The sequence below is a fragment of the Gavia stellata genome, chromosome 18 (assembly GCF_030936135.1).
Source record: "Gavia stellata isolate bGavSte3 chromosome 18, bGavSte3.hap2, whole genome shotgun sequence".
In the NCBI taxonomy this organism is placed as follows: domain Eukaryota; kingdom Metazoa; phylum Chordata; class Aves; order Gaviiformes; family Gaviidae; genus Gavia; species Gavia stellata.
Genome location: NC_082611.1, coordinates 19,502,542 through 19,524,500, shown reverse-complemented (window position 1 = coordinate 19,524,500; position 21,959 = coordinate 19,502,542). Strand labels below are relative to the sequence as shown.

The following is a 21,959-nucleotide window of genomic DNA, read 5'->3' as shown; positions in this document are numbered from 1 at the left end:
CCATTCTCTGCTCCAGAACGTTTATGAGCTGGAGCTAAAAGGGGGAAAAAAAGAGTAAAATTCAAAAGGTGAATTAATTCCAACACATCAAATTCACATAGCCTGTTAGCCAAAGATTGAACGGAGGGAGGGGGAAATATTTCATATACGTGGAAAATACGTATTATCTATTTCCATGTATATAACATGGAATATTATGAAATATATATAATTATATATATATATTTCCATATATACTCACACACATACATATACAGAAAATATTTTTCATATATATATATATATATATGGAAAACAAAACACTTCTGAGGGAGAAAATTGGAAGTGTGTGTCCAGACTCACTATGCAAAGTAATCCAGTATCTTCAACCTATTATTTACATTGCAGGAAGCTTATAGGTATTTTTCCCTTCCATCCCTTTGGCACCACAGTGACTTTTGTCCAGCATATTAGTATTTTTCATAAGCGATGTGACTGCAACGCAGGTTCCTGAAGTGTGATACAAATACCGCTAGTGTCACAAACACGTCTTAGAAGTGCTACAAAGCTTCGTACAGAACGGGAACCTGCCGCTGCTCCCAGCAGTACTGGTACACATCCCGCCGCTGCTAGTAACGGTTATAGCCTGACAGGAGATCTGAGAAGCTGGGGGCTTTAGTACCCTGCATGTATGTATTATTTCCAAGTCTGGAATCTTAGATTCATTCTTTGAATTTAAAAAGTAGTGCTGCTGCAGTATATTGATGGCTGAAAAGGCTCTCCCAGATGCCACTGTAGCGATACATGCCAGCAGGCGTCCTTCAGGAAGACGTAAATCAGAAACGAAATGAGGGGCAGCACTGTTAGAAAGAGCTGGACTCGGGAGCATTTCACAGCTTTTGTAAGGAAGTAGCTAGAATCAAAGCCCAGCTAGTTTCCTGAAAATCTGCAAATCAGTAGGAAAGCTCTAAGCCTAGTTTTCAAATCAATCACACACGCAATTGCCTGTTTCATACACACACGCACACACATGCACACATACGCATGCGTATATAAATGTTATTGTTACCCAGACATGTTTAATTTTGCTAAATGCTTCTATAAACCATTTTTATTTGGCCAAAAGAGTTCCTTTCAGCAGCTGGTTCTTCATGTACTGGGTTTAGCTGGGAAGGAGTTCATTTCCTTCAGAGCAGCTGACACGGTGCTGCACTTCAGGCTGGTGAGGAAAACAATGTTGGTAACACAACCATGTTTTCGCTGACCAAAGAGATGTCCCACACCATGTAGCATCATGTTCAGCAAGAAAGCTGGGGGCAAGTTTTTTCCAAGGTAACGGTTGCTTGGGGGCCAGGTGGGCATCGGTCTGTTGCTGGCGAGCAATTGCTTGTGCATCACTTCATGGTTTTTTTCCTTGTTGTGGGTTTTTTTTTTCCCCCTTCACTTATTAAGCCGTCTGTATCTCAACCCACAAGGCTCTGTGGTTTTTTTCCTCACTTTTGCCCTTCCGATTCTCTCCCCAATCCCACTGGGGAAAGTGAGTGAGCAGCTGGGTGGGGGCTCACCTGCCCATCGGGATCAGCCCACCAGAGCTAGCTAAGGACGACAGGCATCAGCAACGTGAAGCACCCTCTGTACATAAGGTAACGATGCTGTTTCAGCGTTCTCCACACCTGCAGACCAAGGGAGCGAGAAATCATAGGGTAGGACAAAATAAAAACCTTCTACATGGCAGCACATGCAATGTCTAAACCGACAGCATTTATAAAAACAGACTTTAAGGATATCTTGTAGTCGGACTCTGTTCACAAGTCAGATGCTCCTCAAATTGTTAGTTCTTGAGCTATTTCCAGTACACACCACTGCTGAAAAACTTTAGTTAACCTGAATAAACTTTGTCTTACTGAACATGTAACATGAGCACAGAGGACATTTTGCGACACGTACCCAGGTTGCCCACGGTTATTTTTTCATCCTGTCCCTTTTCCCTGCTGCATGTGCACCTTCGACCCACTGACACAGGAGTGGGAAGAAACTTCTGGATTCCCAAATCCTGCTGCTTGCTGCGGACAGCCACGCCACGTAACAGAATCACAGAATCACAGAATCACTAAGGTTGGAAAAGACCTGTAAGATTATCAAGTCCAACCATAAAAAAACCAAACCAAAACACACACCACAACACAACAAACACCACGCCCATCAAGCCACGTCCCACATTGCCATGTCCGCACGCTCCTTGAATACCTCCAGGGAGGGTGACTCCACCACCTCCCTGGGCAGTCTATTCCATTGTGTCACCACTCTCTCAGGAAAGACAATTTTCCTAATGTCCAGTCTGTATCTCCCCGGCGCAACTTGAGACCATCTCCTCTTGTCCTGTCACTTGTCACTTGGGAGAAGAGACCAACACCCACCTCCCCACAACCCCCTTTCAGGGAGTTGGAGAGAGCGATGAGGTCTCCCCTCAGCCTCCTCTTCTCCAGACTGAACACCCCCAGCTCCCTCAGCCCCTCCTCATCAGACTTGTGCTCCAGACCCCTCACCAGCTCCGTCGCCCTTCTCTGGACACGCTTCAGCACCTCAGTGTCCTTCTTGCAGTGAGGGGCCCAAAACTGAACACAGTACTCGAGGTGCGGCCTCACCAGCGCTGAGTACAGGGGCACGATCACCTCCCTACTCCCGCTGGCCACACTATTTCTGATACAGGCCAGGATGCCGTTGGCCTTCTGGGCCACCTGGGCACACTGCTGGCTCATCTTCAGCCAGCTGTCAATCAACACCCCCAGGGCCTTTTCCGTGGGGCAGCTTTCCAGCCACTCGTCCCCAAGCCTGCAGCGTTGTGTGGGGTTGTTGTGACCCAAGTGCAGGACCCGGCACTTGGCCTTGTTGAACCTCATACAATTGGCCTCAGCCCATCGATCCAGCCTGTCCAGATCCCTTTGCAGAGCCTTCCTACCCTCGAGCAGATCAACACTCCCACCCAATTTGGTGTTATCTGCAAACTTACTGAGGGTGCACTCGATCCCCTCATCCAGATCATCAATAAAGACATTAAACAAGACCGGCCCCAATACCGAGCCCTGAGGGACACCACTTGTGACCAGTCGCCAACTGGATTTCGCTCCATTCACCACAACTCTCTGTAACCTTAGGCCTGCGTTTATCAAGCTCCGTTTTAAAATCAGGTAAGGCACTGGCCCCCGCTGCTGCTGTGCCTTATTTCATGGCTCTTTGTGCCTTGTTTGGGTAGAAAATATTCTTCAAAGAGGAAGAGAAAGATACGTACCCTTTCGATAGCATAAGAGCTTTGGGGGGTTTGTGGTTTTTTTTTTTTTCCTTCTTCCTTCTTTTCATTACCAGGACTCTGCTCTTGGGATAACTACAGACCTCTCATCTATGCTCGGCCGGTCTCCATCTATCTGCTCTTGTGCAGTATTGTCTACTCGCTTAACTAACCGCTCTCCCTCCCCATCCCTTACATGAGACACTCCCCGAGAACACGCCTTTCCTTCCCCCCGAACACCGCATTTTTTACTGCCGTGCCGTTCCGATGCGCCTCAGACCCGTTTCTTCGGCCCTGCTCTTCCCCCCGCAGCTCTTCCCCCCCTATTCCCCCTCCAGCTCCGCCTCAACCCGCAGCAGCAGGCCCGGGCCCCGGGGCCGCACCGCCGCCGCCCACCGCCCTCACCCGGGGAGCGGCGGAGGCCTCCGCGGGGCCCCGCAGCGGGCGGCCCGCGGGCGGGGCCGGGCCTGAGGCGGGGCCGGCGCAGCGGCGGCGGCCGGGGGCGGTGCGGGCTGAGGCATGGCGCTGGCGGCGGAGCGGGGTGAGCGCCGGCGGGGCGGGGGGAGGCGCGGCCCGGGGGGTGCGGGCCCCGGGAGGCCGCGGGTCGGGCCGCGTCCCGCCGTCCCGCAGTCGCCCGCGGGGCCCGCAGCCCCGGGCCCGGGTGGCTGAGCCGCAGCGGGCGGCTCGGCGGGGCCTGCGGGAGGGCTGGGCCGTGCCCGGGGGGCGAGAGGTGAGGGGAGAGGTGAGGGGAGAGGTGAGGGGAGAGGTGAGGGGTGAGGGGAGGGGAGGGGTGAGGGGAGGGGTGAGGGGAGAGGGGAGAGGTGAGGGGTGGGGAGAGGGGAGGGGTGAGGGGAGAGGGGAGGGGTGTGGGGAGAGGGGAGGGGAGAGGGGAGGGGTGAGGGGAGGGGTGAGGGGAGAGGGGAGAGGTGAGGGGTGGGGAGAGGGGAGGGGTGAGGGGAGAGGGGAGGGGTGAGGGGAGAGGGGAGGGGAGAGGTGAGGGGTGAGGGGAGGGGTGAGGGGAGAGGGGAGAGGTGAGGGGTGGGGAGAGGGGAGGGGTGTGGGGAGAGGGGAGGGGTGTGGGGAGAGGGGAGGGGAGAGGGGAGGGGTGAGGGGAGAGGGGAGGGGTGAGGTGAGGGGTGAGGTGAGGGGAGAGGTGAGGGGTGAGGGGAGAGGTGAGGGGAGGGGTGAGGGGTGGGGTGAGGGGAGAGGGGAGAGATGAGGGGTGAGGTGAGGGGTGGGGTGAGGGGAGGGGTGAGGTGAGGGGTGAGGGGAGAGGTGAGGGGAGAGGTGAGGGGTGAGGGGTGGGGTGAGGGGAGAGGTGAGGGGTGGGGTGAGGGGAGGGGTGAGGGGAGAGGTGAGGGGTGAGGTGAGGGGAGAGGTGAGGGGTGAGGGGAGAGGTGAGGGGAGAGGTGAGGGGAGAGGTGAGGGGTGGGGTGAGGGGAGAGGTGAGGGGTGAGGGGAGAGGTGAGGGGTGAGGGGTGGGGTGAGGGGAGAGATGAGGGGAGGGGTGAGGGGAGAGGTGAGGGGTGAGGTGAGGGGAGAGGTGAGGGGTGAGGTGAGGGGAGAGGTGAGGGGTGAGGGGAGAGGTGAGGGGAGAGGTGAGGGGAGGGGTGAGGGGAGGGGTGAGGGGTGAGGTGAGGGGTGAGGGGGGAGGTGAGGGGTGAGGTGGGCCCTCTCTCCCGCAGCCGGCTACAGGTTCGTGGTGCTGCTCTTCAACTGCCTCCTCACCTTCGGCTCCTACTTCTGCTTCGACATCCCCAGCGTCCTGCAGGAGCAGTTCCAGGGGGTAAGTGCTGGTGTTCGCCGGGGCCGCGCAGAAGAAGGCAGAGCCAGCAAAGCGGAGGCCTTGGGCGCCGGTGGAGTTTCAAAACCTTTTCTTACGCTGGCCGTACGGGAGTCGTGCTCCAGGGTCTTAATGTTCCAGCTGCCCGGGGTGAGGGGGTGTTACCGGCACGGTTGCTGGGAAGAAGGTGCAGGAAGCCGGGACAAGCCGTGAGGGGTTTGAGCTCTCACTGCTGCCTGGACAGCTGCAGATCTGAGAGCTGGCCTTGCTCCGTGGCTGTCAGCTCTCCGGCCAAAGGGCTGCTCGCTCCACTGCTGAAGGTCAGAGTTAGAATAGCGTTGACGCCATTCTGCACCTAGACGGTCCCTAGAATTGACCGTGAGTACCTACACCGGACTGGAAGAGTAGCGATGTTGGAGATAAGAGACTAGAAGAGACTTTCTGGGTCCTCAGATCCAAACCTCCCGATACTGCGGCTGTCACATCACGCGTTTGTTTGCTACCTGAAAGACAGAGCCCTGCAGGGAGATCATAGGAGGACTCTCTCACGTGAAAACTAGTTGTATTCTTAAATGCTAGAAAATCTTGTTGTTCAGGGTTCAGACTGATATCCCAGTTGATTTCTGGGATTTCTCCAGGGATGCCAGAGTCCCAAAGTTCTCACCTGAATTCCTGAATACCGGACAAATTCTTACTTGACTCATTTATCTCTCATTATTGCATCTGTTCCGTGTCTTTTGAGAGATGATTTTACTCCTATGTGCCATCTGCTGGTAGATTAGTCTGGGTAGGCTGAGAGTCACCATCCTCCTCTTTGTCTGCTTCAACAGCAGGGACAGAAATACATATAGCTGGCATGTAACTTTTTTTTTTAAAATGCAGTTAATCCATATCATTCAGACAGGGAACTCCAAGCTAAACTGGCTGCAGTTTGTCATCGCAAACAGGAGTAAAAAGAAAAAAAATAGGTCAGTATTTATTCCTTGATCCTCCACAATTTCTGTAGCTCTGTGGGAGAAGAGACATTTATTTACGGAGTAAAGGAAAGGTTATGTCATGCTTTGTTACCTTGGTAACTCTATAGGGTAGCGAAACCATGCCATATCCTTCTGTGTTAGGTACTGTGCAATGTTTTTATCTGGTGACACTCTCACCATAGTTTTACTTTGGGGAATTTAGCCTCTACCTGCCTTACACAAGTGGTGCAGTGGTAGTCGGAGCATCTAAGACCGGTGCTTGCAGTGAAAACTCTTTGTTCTAGAGAACTGTTTCCCCGCAACCTCGGACATTTCTACTACAGCAGATCTGAGGGGGTTGTAAATAGGATGGCTGTATAAAAATCACGTGGTTAAAATCACGCTTTCCTTGTGCTTATTCAAGACGTTAAGCTTGTGCCCACTGGTGTGGAAGACCTAGCATCCATTTCCTAATGCAGGTAGATTTTTAGTAGTTTTAGGGTTTTTTCCTGATCGTATGGTGTGGAGGACGTGTTGCTTTTCAGTAGCAAACCCGACGTTATTAAATCATACTAGGACTACCCAGTTTCCTACTGCTCAGTAAATGCTTTATAGCTGTGAATTAATATGGACTACTGCTAGGTTTCATATTTACACACTGCTTAAGACTGTATAGTACGTAATGAAGAGTCAGATGAAGGTAAAACTATAGCCAAGAAACTAAGGGATCAGCTAAACCTCATGGTGCAGTCTCCTGGCTTTTCTTTTGGACTGAAACGTGTATAAAAGTGCTGAGCCCCTGCCGCTACTGCCACAGCAAGAGAAAGGGAGGACGTGACGTGTCGATGGCCAGCCATTTCTCATTTGGCAAGGGCTGGCTTCCTAGGAGAAGACACAAGTCTTCTGGTCGTGGAATTGGGAACTGAGGAGGAGAAATAGAAATCTAGTAGGCAAGAACTTAACTTCCTTTTTAGAGAAATGCATGGGTTTTCATCTGTGTCTGCTGTCTGACGCAGGCTCTGTGACTTGTTACGCAGAACTTGACCTGCCCCAATGGAACCCGTCAGAACAGCACCGGGCGTAATAGCACGCTGGACTGCACTGAAGGCTTGGGAATGACACCTGCACAGTACAATTTGCTGTACGCGATCTATGCTTGGACGTAAGTCACTTTTCTCTTGCTTTGGGCGGGTGAGGTAGTTTGCTAGTTGCTTCCCCTGCAGCGAGACACAAACATTTCTGTTCTTGTTTTCTCCTAGAAATGCAGTAGTGGTTATTCTGGCTGGATTCCTGATTGATAAACTAGGAAATCGCTGTAAGTTCTGAGGATTGATGAATTTATTCTTGTACTGAAGCGGGATTTCAAGCTGTTCTTTCAGTGCAAAGGGATGATCAAAGGTTCCACTTCAGTAAGATCACAGAGAGATGGGAGAGGAGGGAGAGCTCTGTGTGCGGAGCACATGACGGTTAGTTGAACAGCTCCATGGGGGCAACTGAGAAGTTTTCAGCCTTTGACCGCTGACCTGAATTTACACAGCAGTGCAGTAAACGTGCTTTCCTCTGACAGGCATGTAACAGGGAATAGTGTTATCTGTTCTCGATGGGACAAACTGATAAAGTAGTGTTCTGTTCCCTGCTCTGACATTTGTTCTGGTGTGTGCCATAATCTAAGACCCCGCGGTCCCAGAACATGCAGTTCTGCTCCGTCTCTGTATCACAGAGGTAAACGTCGCACAGGTGAAAAGACAGAGGCACAGAGAAGGAGATGGCTTGCTCTAGGCCGTAGGCTGTAGCGCAGCTCAGGCCAGGAACAGGGACTCTCTAGAGTTTGGAGTCCTCTATCTGACTTACCCTGCCTCTCTAACCTTCCACCACAACAAAATCATCATTATTTTGAGGATTCACAGGTCATTTTACAAAGAGAGTAGTCTTTACAAAATTAAAATAATGGGAGTAAACTGACGGAAGCCCACAGGTTTACTGGCCTGTTTTGAGGTTGCTCTTTTGCTTTTTGACAAAGAATGCTTTTGTCCTGATCTCAGCATGTCTGTTAAGGTTTGTGCGGTTTTTTTTCTGTTTCTCCCTAGTTGGTGTCTTTGTTTTCTCTCTTCTGACTGTGCTGGGATCATCAATCTTTGCTCTAGGCTCACATTTCAAGGGGTCGCCATACCTCCTACCAATGATGCTAACAGGAAGACTGCTCTTTGGCTCTGGGAATGGGTCACTTACTAGTAAGTTAAGAATTCACATTCTCAATTACACCTCATCAGAGGGTCGTGATACTTTTTTATTTTGCCTCCTAGACCCTCGTCCTACCATTCAGCCTCACCTGCTCCGCACCAGGGACCTATGTTGCTAACACAGGAACACTGCTCCTTGAAGGGTTGCATGGATTTAATGTGTGCGGAAATGTTTAAAAGTCTTCCCCTCTAACAAGTTTGTCCTTCTCCCAAGGGTGGGGACTGACATGTGATTGCTATGCCTTTGGGGTTATTTTTGCTTGCCTTATTTGAGGGATAACTTCACTTCCCACGTCCCGCATGATTTAGCACATTTTAAAATGGACTGCGAAGTTGACACGTACTACCTCCACTTGGGACGCGCAGCGGCCTCTCACCCCCAGCTCAAGCACTCTAGCTTGAGAGGCTGTGTTTACTGGTTCTGTGCAATGCTCTTGGCCAAGTCTGTCTGTTCAAGAGAGGATTTTTGTCTTCTCCAAGTTGTGCAGAATCGTATCACAGCCTTCTGGTTCAAGGGGAAGGAACTGGCACTGGCATTTGGGATAACTCTGTCTTTCTCCCGTCTTGGTACTGTCCTCAACTTCTTCTTCACCCAGCAGTTCGAGGCAAAATTTGGAATGCAGTGGACACTCTGGGGAGGTGAGTTTCTTTGTCCTTTTGTTTTCTAGACCTGAGGCTAGCCTGTTTCATCCAGATATGAAAAGTACCTGAAAGAGATGGTGAAGTTAGGAGGAGGAGGCACATTATTTTCCAGTTTTTCCTGTTGCTTTGTGTATGCAGTGGAGTGGTGTTTTCTTCACTGACGCCTGAAAACCCTCTCTAAAGCTGTCGTGCCAGCCTGGCAGTGCTGTCTGCAGTTTTCCTGAGTTATTTTAACATCTGCAGTCACAGGTAGTCAGTACTTACTGTAGGTTTACTCCCATGGAATGGAAACTTCAGAGTGAAACAAGAGAGGAATCTAATGTGTTTGTTGTTCCGTCTTTTAGCTAGCAGAATGTGCTGGTTCTGTAGTAGTACCTGTACTGGTCTCAGCGTAAGATGCCTTGCACGTGGACTGATCAAAACTGTAGGTTTAAATTACTGCGAGAAGCAGAATCTGAATTACGTGTTTCTTAGTGTGAATCTGTTCTGGCGCTCATATCTTTGGAAGATTTTGAGTTTCTGTCCCCTCTTTGGAGCAGTGAGATGGGATCTCTCTCTAGTGGAAGGGATGATCTGTTTCTCAGTGCGGTTAAGTAGTGGCACTCAGGTACTCTGGTACGCTGGAATGGTGATGTTAGGGAGACCTGCCTCAGGGCATCCTTTGTCTACAAAGACTCAGTGATTATAGGAAAGTGTTATTTCCCAAACAACAAAACAGAGTGGGCCATCACCCATGGAAAAGAGGATGCATATGTGAGATAAATCTCTTGCAGAAATTGAAACCCAATGCTCTCCTCTGATTCCAGCTCTCAGAGAAGAAACAGACGGGCATGACATGTTGCATCCCATCTGACACTATTAGTTTTGTGCTCAGGCAGCATTTGCAAGCACAGCACAGCGACTTCAGTAGCCCGTGAAGCGATAGATACATCAGACAAAGTGTGTATGCGTCACAGAGATTGTTTTGGCTCTTTGAAAGACAAAAGGCATACAGATCTCTTTCTGAGGGAAGGATGTCTGCAGCAGATGCCCCTTCCCAAGCTTGCTCCTGGCACACCCAGCATGATCTGACTCACTTCTCTGGAGCTGAGGGTGCTAACAGGTCAGGTTGCTGTAGTAACTGCAGTAGGTCACATAAATGAAGAGGTATAACTTGGCTTCCAGTACCAGCCCGTGTGTGATCTCTCTCCTGCTCATGGGACCACGGAAGTTTCTGAATGTCTGGCTTGTTTTAAGCTTGGGTTTGTTACACACAGGCCTGCTGCAGTGTAGAAGGTGTTCTGGCCATAGTCCGCCAAAGTGGCCGTCGAGTGGGGCTTTAGCTTCACTGGCCTCAGGCAATTCTGCTGTGTGTTGGAAGCTTAGTGGACAAAGAGCTCAAGGACTCTGACAGGCTGGTAAGAGGTAAATGGTCCTACTATATGGCTGCAGTAGGGAAGGCTGTTAACCTTAAGATAAGCCAGGAGCAGGAGTCCTAGAGAATTCTGCGTATTACATGCAGTTGGTTTTGTCATTCAGCTGTCTCCACGCAGAGGAATTTCTAACACCTCCTGTGTCTTTTCCAGGTACCCTGCTCTGCGTGCTTGGTTTTGTTTCAGCCCTCACGGTCAGCGTACTAGATAAAGTGGGCATGAAGCAACTGGGCTTGGATGGGCTTATCCAGCAAGAATCCAAAAAAGTGGTACGTGGTGCACAGACAGCTTTTCCATCTCAATCCTGAAAGCCTGGGGTGCTTGAGCACTGCTTTGGCCGTGCAGGGGAGCCTGCCGCCCTGAGAGCTGGTCCTGGCCAGGAGAGGGCATTACCACCGCTTGCTTCAGCCTCGCAGAGCTACATCTGGGGATACGGCATCTGCAAGTGTAAATTTTCCGTTCAGAGCCTTCCAGAGCTGAGTTACCACTCTGAGCCGCATTCCTTTTCTGAGCCAGTTACTTCTTGACTGTAGGGGCTCAGAGGAGGATTTTGTGCGTAAAACTAGATGGTAGCCTCTCCCTGGAACTGCTTTTTGGCTCACAGGATGCACGATAGAAAATAGCTAATCTGCTCAGTACTGAACTACCTTTTGCCAGCTCTTCTCTTCCGTTGCTCCTTGCATTCCTCTGGCTAGGAACAAGCATTACAGGCAATAGGTTGCAATTCTTATGTCACTTAAATCTATTAGACAGCTTCCTTCTCAGGACAGTATTCTTACTGGTTTCTGTATCTCAGTGGTGTGACTCCTCTTTATACTGTGTCTTTCCACTGTGTTTCACTTAAGGTTTTGCAGTAGGCTCTTAATAGAGCCTGCTTAGAATAGTCTTTTGCAGCCATAACCTTTACAAAAATAAGAAGAAAGCTTTTTTTTTTGTTTTCTTTACTGAATAGCGTTAAAGAAGGAATGCTTTGGAGTCAGCACATGCCAAATTTCGCTTCGAGGTACATGAGCTGCCTTTCAATTCCCTTTTACCTGCTGTTACTACTTAACTTTTTTTGTGGCTTTCAACGACTTGCAGAAAGTGACATTAGTGTGAAGCTGAAGATTATTTCCTGGTGAGTGAGGGCACGTCTTGTCTTTGCAGCGGATTCAGGACATCCGGCAACTTCCCCTTCGCTACTGGCTCCTGGTCCTCACCATCATGTTCTTCTACAATGGAGTCTTCCCCTTCGTGGCAGACGCCAGGTATTGCTCTATGGCTGCAGTCCCACTGACAGATACAAACCTACCAGAGCCTTGCAGGCCCTCCATTCTTAGCTGACTGGGAAATATGGGGGTAATATGCTTCTTCCTTCCACTCATGAAACACAGAGAAACATGTCTTTAACACCTAGTTAAAGATATGAGGGTTCTTTGACCTTTCTTTCCCTTCAAAGATGAGGGACGCTTCTGAAGGAAAGCAAAAACAACTTAAAGGGAAATGATTCATCCAGTATTTAAAGCTTGGAACACTGCCAAAGGAGGATCAGAAGGATTTGGGAGAAGGGGAAGAAATACTTTATTTAAAAAATTGCCCGTAGACATTTCACCTTTGTGATAGTCCAACAAAGTGGCTGTCTTTTGAGCTGGGTGGAGTGTTAGCTCCACAGGCCTGGGGCAGTTCTGTCCTGCAGTTCCTGCCTATTGTCTGCTGTGTTTGGAGCAAAGCTAAGTTTGCATCAGCTTGGGTTTGTAAGTGAGGAAGCCTCTGCATCCCAGTGCAAGGCTTGTAGGCTTCCTTTTTCGTGCCTTCATTTGCTTAAAACAAAGAAGCAACCTGCCCGACTAAATTGGGACTCCTGCTTCTGTCCTGTGGCTCTGCCACAGACTTGTCATTTTGCTGCTTTTTTCCTATTTGTGGATGATGCGGCTTCTATCACATAATGAGTACCAACTTTTATATTAGCAAAGGCCTGCAGTGAAAAGAAGAAAATTATTTTGGTGGTATTTCATTAGTGATGTATAGTCAGCCACTGTGAAATAGGGAGTGAAGAAATATCATCAACATTGTCATAACAAATGTACAAGTGACCTCTTATTAGTAACGTAGAGCCATCCAAGATGGCAAGGATCGTCAAGGCCTCCATGAGATGGGCTTTCTATCAGTTGCCCTCTCATTTTAACTGAAAACAGTGTCTGTTGATCACACAGAATCCTCATTTCTGCAATTCTGCCTCCCTGTGGAATTTTTTTTTTGCTCCCTGTGGAGAAAAAGTTCAGGCACCAAGAGTCATGTTTCACACATCTTTTCTGGCAAAAAATGCTATGCTCCTTCCCAGTTGGAAAAATAATGGTCCCAAGGCCACCGCTCTTTGGCGAATTCTGTTGCAGTAAATCGTCAGGGAACAGTGTCTTGTTTCATACTTTGCTGACAGCACAGGCTATAAAGGCTCATTATTACTAATGGTAAGTAGCCATGCAAGTAGCCAAACCAGATTTAAGTAGCTACACGATCTCTAGTCTTTCTAAGCTGTTACAACTGTATGACTGTAAATTCTGTAAAGAATGTGAGTAAGTTTTAATGCCATTTTTGTGTGTCCCTAACAGAGGTGAAAGGCTGACTTCTGACAATGAAAATAAAACTTGGTTTGTATGTTTTCTGCTTTAACCAGAAGCCTCCTTAAAGATGTCAAGGGGGAATTCCTAGTACTTCTAAAATGCAGGTGTTCAATTTAAATGCTAATCTTTGCCGCTGGATTATTCTAAAATATTTTTCCTGCCCCTCAGCATTCTCACCCTTGGCTTGATAATGTTTTCTCCCTCTTCAAAGAGAATGTAAAAAATCCATCCGTATGTTTTGGACAGGTGACAGCAAATTGCTGCTTGTGAGCTGTGCTGATGTAATGGAACATATGCCCAACTTTAACCTGCAGTTTTACTCTGCACTTGCAGAAGCGTCTTGAAAGCGGCCATTTAAGCTACCAGCTTCTCTATGGTGTGCACCAATTAAAAAGAAAATAAAACAACAAAGGCTTGGCACTACAAACCACATGGAATCAAACTTGTTTACAAGTCCTCTCATTAAAACCCTTGCTGTCCATATGTTTGTGCTCAGACTTACTTTCTGTCAAAATAACCAGATCAAGAATCCTAATTATGTAATTTCCCCCCCCCTTCATTTTATTTTTAGCAAGTTTATCCAGGATAAATATTCTGGTTACAGTCAGCAGGCAGCCGCTTATATTGCTGGGGCAGTGTACGACAGCTCCTTTGTTCTCTCTGCAGCAGTTGGCATATTAATTGTGAGTACCCAAAAACAGAAGCGCTTGCTGATAACTTTTTCCTAATTTTTTGAAATGTCTTTGTTACAACCCCCTCAACCAGAATTTAGCCTGTTGTTGCTGAACAAGCAGTCCTTTAATTCCTTGCAAACTGCAAGATGCACTTTAGTCTAAATGAAATTACAAGAAATAATCTTAACCTGTTTTTTCCTCTGTCCCTTAATTGAGCTATGGTAGCATCAAACCATGGCAAATGGCTGTATGTTTTGAGAAGTCCGAGACTGGAACAGAAGGGATCCCGATAAGTTTTGCAGGTAGATGGGAAAGGACAACCTGCATGTAATCAGTCCCTGTTTCGTGATACTCTTCCTTTCCTTTTCTCCGTAATTTTCAGGGCATAACGGTGTGGTTTCCCTCCCTCTTTATTAAAGCCTGCCATTTCACATGAATACTGGACACTGATTCTCTGACAAGTGTTTCAGTCTCGGTTCAGGAGTATGCCAGAGGAACTAGTAATAGCTAGTCTGCTACAATATCAGCAACTAGGAAATAGCACCTTACGGCCACTCACACCAGCCCACTGTGCGCAGCCGCTCGCGTCACTGGGATCTGGGGGAAGCAAGGATCCCTTGTAAGAGGCCTTCTGTTTGTTTCCTTTACCAGGACTACGTTGGACTGAGAGGCGTCTTTGCTGTTGGCTGCGCTGTGTTGACGCTGCCAGTCTTCGCTCTCCTGGCATTTACGTTTGTTCCTCCATTAGTCTCTACCATCTGGTTGGGGATTACTTACTCCTTTGCTGCTGTAAGTTCACAACCCCACTGCTGTAGTTGAGTCTTTTGTGGCTGTGCTCCTTCTACATCCTAGATGGCATATATCCCTGTTCTTGCATCCTGGCGAGCAGGTTTAGCAGCCACAGTTTGAAGTCATTGGCTCCCCAACCCTGAAGACTTTGGTTACTAACAAATAACCCCAAAGAATCAATATGGACCAAAATGCAAAGCAGAGTAAGGGACCATTTGATACAGCATGACGTATTAATCTGTTTCTGCTTTTCATAGTGCTTTTTCACCATGAATGTACCCCCTGGATCTCCTTTGAGTCTTATGAGCTAAATCATCGGGTCTAACTCCCCTTCAGAAACCTGGAATCAGGTTATTTCAGTTTCAAATAACGTGTTGTCTATGCTGTTTCAGGCTGCTTGAAAAGGTCAGGGAACAGTCTAGAACCAGCCAGTAGGCTGGGAGGGATAAATACTAGATTTTTGGAAGAGAAAGTATAAATGTTTATTTAGTAGGGATAATTCCTTTTTAAACCAGTGACCATCTAACACCTTGAAATAAGGCTTCGAGTTAATTCCTCTCCTCCTTACTCCTACCAGGCTAGTATGTGGCCATCCATACCTCTTGTGGTCCCCCAGGCAACCTTAGGGACAGCGATGGGGCTTGCAACTTCTGTGCAGATGATTGGAGTTGGCCTTTCGAATCTGATCGTTGGACACATTCTAGGAACAAAGTCCAGGTGAGGATGCTGCTTCTTTTTTTTCAAGCAGAGACATCAACAGTGCTTTAGTGGAGCGGTGTGAACAGAAATCAGTGTCTTTGCAACCTGATGCTGCAAGGAACTATAGAGGTGCCTTAAACATCTTCAAGTGACTAGTTGTTCTATCCTGTTCTGGCCTTTTCTAGCGAATTAAAGATCCCCCTGAGGCGCTGGCAACAGATGATGATCTTGATGTTGGCAAACACTATTGCATGCATCATTGCCTCTGTTAGTCTCAACGTGGTGGACAAGAAACAGGTAAATGTGATAAAAGGTAAAGAATAGCCTTGCATCACCGAGTTGCTTTTATTGACGTAATAGCTGTTGGGTGTCTCTATAAGTAATTCCCCCGCCATGAAAATGGGACTGCATAAAGAGAACTATCTGCTAAAATATTGATGCAGTGCAGAGTAGTCTTACCTAGCATCAAGCTACTGGAGGCTGTATTTTTTTGCAAGATGATGAGGGGAAGGGCCAGGACACAGCTGTAGCAATGCAAGTGGCTGGGAAGAAGAGTATCCTTTTGTTACTAACTGCTTCTTTCAATTTCTAGGGTGGGACACTGAACAGAACAAGAAAGGGAGCAGCTGTGGAGCAGAAGGACCGAGACCCTGCAGATGCAGCACCACTCCTTGATGACGAAACAGGAAACGAAGGCTCTGTCAGCTGAACCTTTGCAGTGTGAGAATGGTGACGGCTGCCAGACACAGCACTGATCACTTCTGTTTGAAAGTGGGTTTTAAGCCTGTGCATTTTAAACATGTTTAAAGGGAATCTTGAAGGGAATTGTCTACAGAAAGGGAACATTTCTGCTTTCTTACACCTGGCACACAAGTGGAAGGTGTCTGCTTTATGGTTCTTAGGCGTTCTCCAACAAACGGAAACCTGCATGGGGCACTTTAAGAACTACCCTACAGTAAGTGAAACAAACCCAGCTGAAGCTTCTTCATAAACCACTAGATAGATAGCTGCTTTCACTCTTGCGTCAAAACTGCCCGCATAAGGTGTGCCTGCCTGGACCACCACTGCTTCTTGTCACAAGCATCCTGTACATCAGCACTTGCTAATCCACATACCTTGGTAGGCCTGCTGTTTCAGTTACTGCTCTAGATCAGCATGCATCTTTCACAAATTACATACCCACGCAAGTGACGTCATTATTCTTTAGGCAGGAGACTGAATTAATCACATTCATTACCTTTCGCACACAAAACTAGCTTAATTGCTTATTACCCTTACTAGAAATGCTTCTGTAAGCCGTGCCTATTCATTTGCCTTCAAAAGCATAAAAGGTTTTGATCTGAAATTCTGTCCTTTAAACCAGGGTGCTTTTACTCATGAATGCTAGAGTCTTCTTTTACTCAGCCAACTGCCCTTTTCACTATGCAAAACGCTCACACACACTCACACAGTGTTTACAAAAGCACAAAGGATGCTTTAAGAGTGAGGTAAACTTTAACATAGCCAAGTACAAAGAACGCTGAACTGAATGACTTATGTAAATTATTACAAATGCTTAAAAGAAAGAGCAGCTCTGCTCAAGTTGCATAGAATACAAACACTAGTAGATTGAAAGCAATTTAGGCACTGAGGGCATCCCGTGAAGTCACATTTTAAGTAGTTGTCATAGAAGGCAAATCCACCCATCAAAGCAAAGTTTTCTTAAACTGATTTACTGAAGAGAATGTGTTCAGAGAGCAAGGTCTTCTAAGTTACACTGTGAAATCATTTCACACCATAGACAATTAAAGGATTTCCCTGTTGGAGTCTGGTGCAGCAGAAATTTGGGGGTGGGGTGAGAAGTCACAGAACTGCAAAATCACAGACTCCTTTAGTTTGGCAGGGACCTCCTGAGATCCTCCAGTCCAACATCCCCTGCTCAAGCAGGGTCAGCCGGAGCAGGTTGCCCAGGACCGTGGCCAGGCAGAGTTTGAGCATCTCCGCTGACAGAGACTCCTCAGCCTCTCTGGGCAAACTGTCCCAGCGTTCGACCGCCCTCTCAGTAGCAAAGGCCTTCCTTGTGTTCCGGTGTTATTTAACGTGGTTTAATTTGCGCTCTTGTCCAGAGAAGAGTCCTGCTCCCTCGTCCTCACTCCCTCCCAGCAGGTACTTAAAACACACTGGTGAGATCTCCCCAAGCCATCTCTTCTCCAGGCTGAAGAGCCCCGGCTCCCTCAGCCTCCTCTCCTATGAAAGCTGCTCCAGTCCGTTCACCACCTTTGTGGCCCATCACTGCACTCCCTCAGTCACATCTCTCTTGTACTGGGGAGCCCAAAACTGGACTCAATACTCCATGTGAGGCCTCACCAGTGTTTTCACTTAGCTGGTAAATCACTCCTGCTAGACCGTGGCTTTAAGTAAACCCCTCAGCCTCCAGTCACTATATTACTCCTCAGTGCTGAAATCCTGCAGTTGTATTTTTTCCATAGTGGAAAATTCCCATGGTGAATTTCTAAATGCAATTATGAAAAACCATTTGCAGCAGTATTACATACTCATGTTGGAGGCTTGTGTACAGAAGGAGGTATGTGTTCAACGGAGCTGATTTTTTTGTGTCAGTACTACCAACACTTGGCTTAAAAGCATTGACTTCAGCCTGGCTGGCAGAAGTCATCAGCTTTCTCAGTTCATATCCTATACGATGCTGCAGCTAAACTCAACGGGCTTTTAGTCCTGTAATGAGTGCTGGGATACGCACTGAAAGTCCTGTACTTGGTTCTTCATGGCAGAAGCTCAAAAGCCAGCCATTCCTGTTTGCCATCCCATAATCTACTTCCAAATTACCGGAAAAGAAACTTTACTCTTCTGTTTTGAAGAAGAGTTGTGACATACTTTCCTTGAAATCTGCCACTGGTTTACGAGGTTCATGACAATGTAGCACTGGAAATCTCCCTGCATACTCTGCTAGGTTTCACTGTGAAGCATTCCTTTGTATTTCCTACAGTTGCCACCTAGGAGAGCTTCTGTTGGTTACGGAGGTTTTTGTTGTACAAAGATACCTACAGATGCTTTTAAAACCCCTTTAATATAATCTGAAGATGTGGGGAGATCCTAGTGACCTTTGAGTCTGCTGCACAAAAACCATCTTTAGGTTGGGAGGATTCTACTAGAGCCTCTTAGAGGCAAAGAGTTGTTCTTAAAAGACTGCTCATGTCTTTCAGCTCAGATTAATAAAGCTTGAAGCTGACCTAACAACAGTAAGGAGGCAGAGAGTGAGCCTTCCTGCAACAGTACCTGCTCATCCCATTAGAGTTCATCACCAGCTTCCTGTTACTCCTGTTTAACTGCTTTTTTGTTAATTACTCCACTGATGACAGGAAAGCCACCTTCACTTTGCCTATCTTCCCAGTTCTTGCTCAACACCTGCTGTTGAGATGCCAGAGCTCATTTCTGAGAAACTTTTTACAAAGTAATTCCATGGCTCTCTACTTTGAGCTTGTCATGAAGATGAAAGGATGGCATTCATAGAGGTTAATGTGCTGCAAGAAATGGAAAGAAACAATCAGCTGTTTTCATTTGATTTTTGTAGTGTTGCACTGATCATGTATGCAGGTAAGCGACAACCCCCACCCCTCACCCTCTCCCTAGCCTTGGGCCACCCTGGAAACAGTAAGCTTTTCAACAATAGTCTTCGGCAGAACCTTCCTCTTGCGTAAGACACAGTGGAGTGCAACTCTTAAAATATAAACTGTGAAACTTGAAAGTGGACTTCAGTTCCAGCAACTCACACCAAAGTGGATTTTCTTTTTGCTCATCATGCTCCAGAGCATGCTCCCAGAAGCCAGCACATTAAACACTTTTACACAGCGGAGCACACGTTTATGTAAGTTTGTGGGAGGCGGCAGTGGAGGAAAAGCCATCATCTTTATGAAGAAGCTGGCACAACACTAAGTTCCCAGTTACTTCCGATAGACCTCTATGCTTTCAATAGACTTTGACACAGAGCTGTTTGTGTTTTTGGCTTAAGTGGCATATAGCATACACCCAGCAGTAGCACGGGACAGACAGCAAAGGCAGCATAGCTACTATTTAAAATAGATGTATGTGTAGGAGGGAGGAGGAAAGCGGTAGGGTAAGAGACCAGAATTAGAAGTTGGCTGGAGCTAGAGGCTGATGGGTAAAGCAAATCACTGCGTTCTTGCTGGTTATGGCCAGCATTTTGACCTGCTGAGGAGGAGGTCCTGTTAACAATATAAGGAGTTGTAGCTTGAAAGAAAGGGAAAGCCAGATTCAAGAGAGGATAATCTTCACCCCCAGAAGCAAGATAAAACAATAAAAACAATCAGGGCTGCAAATTCAGCACAATAATTAAAAACCGCTCTTTCTGCTCTTTGACTGTGTTTTCAGAGGGAGGAGCAAGTAGCAACTGGGCTAGCAGCCTGAACAAGCCAGCTGGCTGTTTGTGGGGGCTCTGTGCATCAGTTCTTGGCTAGCAATAAATCATTACCCAGTCTACTTCTTGCACAGCTGATAACAGGTAATGACACAAATGGCTTATCAGGTGCCAAAGTCTCTCTGTAATCCTGCCCTCTGTTACCAGCAGATAGCCTGTGCTCACAGAGGTCAGGATCCTTTTGCTTTCTCTAGTCTAGCATAGCACAGCCTCCTGGTTGTGACCCTGCTTTATTCCTCAAGAAAAGTGAGGCTCAAGTTTTTCATTGCTTAACAACATTCTAAACCATCACCTTTTCCAACGGAAGCGATACAGGATTTCAGCAGAGCTTCAAGCCGAAATTCAATAGGAGGCACATCCAAGGGCTTGAACAAAGGGCTGGGTAGACAGCTGGCTTCTAAACTATGAAGATGCAAGTTGCCAGCTGAGCACACTCCACATGTTGACAGGCAAGCATCAAACTGTTCTCCACCACATGGTCACACAGGTAGCCAAGATACTTGGACATCCATGCTCCAGTGTGATCATATTATACATAAGCAACTGCGAGAATTTTTCAGGAAACATAACTACCAACAGTTACTAATTTAGTGCTTAAATAATTGTCTCCACACAACACTACTTTACATATGTCCTCTCACTAAACAAGCCCCAAGAACATACTTTAGATATTCCAAGTCTAATTAACCTCTATAAATCCTTCAAAAAACCCACAGTAATGCTACTTAAAACACTGACAGGGAGGACATTAATATTCCTCATTAAGAGTGCAAAGTGGGCTATTTATCAACAGTTATGCAGTGATGTAACAGAATGACAATATCAGACAGTGCTTGCCTAAAAGGTATTGCACGGAAGCTGGCAGTCTTAATCAGGGAAACAAGCCCTGACCTGGGTTAATCAGGTTCACAGGGGATCAGGAGAGATGACACCTTGCAGCTGGGCTGTTCAACAGAACAGTATTGTCTTGTACTGGGCAGGCACGGAGACATATCCGGAATGAAACAGCAGCTATGCCTAGAATTGTACACGTGACTTACGAGAGCATGCAAGTCATCCTTTAACCATGTTCCAAGCTAAGCTTATTATAACAGATCTCATCATTTTCCTTCCAAGACTGAAACAGTAACCTGGATAATAGTCTATCCTAAGTGTTTAAGCTACAAACCTTCAATTTAGGGGCAAAGGAAAGAGGTGATGTGTAGAGTTCCAAAGCATAACTATATTGTAGTCTACCAGTTGGCAGCAGTTCAAAGGAAGGACAATCCTTCACTGCTAATGTGTTATCTATCAAGGATATTCCCAAGTTCCCGCACTAAGTAGATCCTACCCAGAGTGCTGTGCATGCTCAAGAGAAGAGTTCTGAACTATAAATGGCAAAACTCTCAGTGCAAAATACAGGAGTCACTGTTGAAACAAGCGCTGGCCGAGAGGCTCTATAGGGCATCACAATCTGTAAATTGAGGGATGAAGGCAGCAGATTTAGAACACCCCGGCTGAGAGGCCACCACATCCAACTCACCCGGAACTGGAACTTCTGTAGCTGTAGTTACCTCCATGCTGTCAGCCAAGATAGTCTGGCACATGAGGAGAGCTTTATGCACTCACCACATAAAGAGTATTCCGTGTTCAAGGGGAATTACTACATTATTCTACAAATAGACTTAAACATTCAAAATATTTGCATATTTACATCTATTTGCAATGTTGATGAAGAGCATAACAGCATGCCTGCGTTGTACAGAACACCATGGAATGTTGCCCACATAAAGGCATTGGCCTGAACAGCCCGCCCTTGCTACCACCCCTTCACATTCCCCAGGGATAAGAGGTCTCATGAGCAACCCTGAGCAGGATGCCAGGATGCCACATCTCCAAAGCATACTCCCCGCTACAGAAGGCCTAAAAAGATTTGTGCAATTTTCTAATTTCAGATAACAAAATTCACCAGTATATCTACATTGAACGAGATTACCGATTAATTTACAAAAGCAGACATCTACAGCACACAATGAAGTAACAAAATACACAGAGATTTATTGACAATTGCATGATTTATCATTTGATTTCCAATCCCCTTCTGTCCCGGAGAAATGTTCTTACTTGATGAGTTGAAAACATGGTTTAGATTCCAAAGAAAGAAATGCAAGAAAATGAACACAGTTTAACTAATGTAAGGCCTAGCTGGAAGCCGCTGTTTAAAAGACAGGCACTGTAGCCAATGCACATCAGGTACTAAAAGACGCCAAGTCTAAGCTCAGTATTACAGACAGCCTCAATTACACCAGACCCTTCGTTGCAGAAAGCAGCTGCCGGTTGACTTTTCCACACGGTAGCCTCTTAAAACCCTGTCAAGCACTGGAACAAGGAACTGAAACAGATAGATGTGCCTGAGACTCAGCCAGAGGCTAGACAGCACAGACTCAAGAATAGCTGCTAGGAAATATATGTTCGGAAGTAACATAAA

At 47.1% G+C, this 21,959-nt stretch overlaps 1 protein-coding gene across 1 annotated transcript; it reads left to right on the top strand.

Annotated features, from left to right (window-relative positions):
- Nucleotides 1-3,784: 3,784 nt before the first annotated feature.
- LOC104263158 (major facilitator superfamily domain-containing protein 1-like) lies at nt 3,785-16,057 on the top strand. Its single transcript, XM_059826475.1, has 13 exons — nt 3,785-3,806; nt 4,951-5,051; nt 7,042-7,166; nt 7,264-7,319; nt 8,092-8,235; nt 8,725-8,883; nt 10,452-10,567; nt 11,445-11,545; nt 13,470-13,581; nt 14,224-14,361; nt 14,939-15,078; nt 15,246-15,357; nt 15,653-16,057. The coding sequence occupies exons 1-13, from the start codon at nt 3,785-3,787 to the stop codon at nt 15,767-15,769; spliced, it is 1,443 nt and encodes a 480-aa protein (XP_059682458.1). The 3' UTR covers nt 15,770-16,057.
- Nucleotides 16,058-21,959: the final 5,902 nt, after the last annotated feature.

What these genes read in the sequence shown, in the direction of transcription:
- LOC104263158 (XM_059826475.1), top strand. Translation starts at nt 3,785, where the DNA reads ATGGCGCTGGCGGCGGAGCGGG. An exon ending in TGGGAATGGGTCACTTACTA is followed by an intron (nt 8,236 to 8,724) that starts GTAAGTTAAGAA and finishes GTCTTCTCCAAG; the next exon opens with TTGTGCAGAATCGTATCACA. An exon ending in TTACTTACTCCTTTGCTGCT is followed by an intron (nt 14,362 to 14,938) that starts GTAAGTTCACAA and finishes TACTCCTACCAG; the next exon opens with GCTAGTATGTGGCCATCCAT.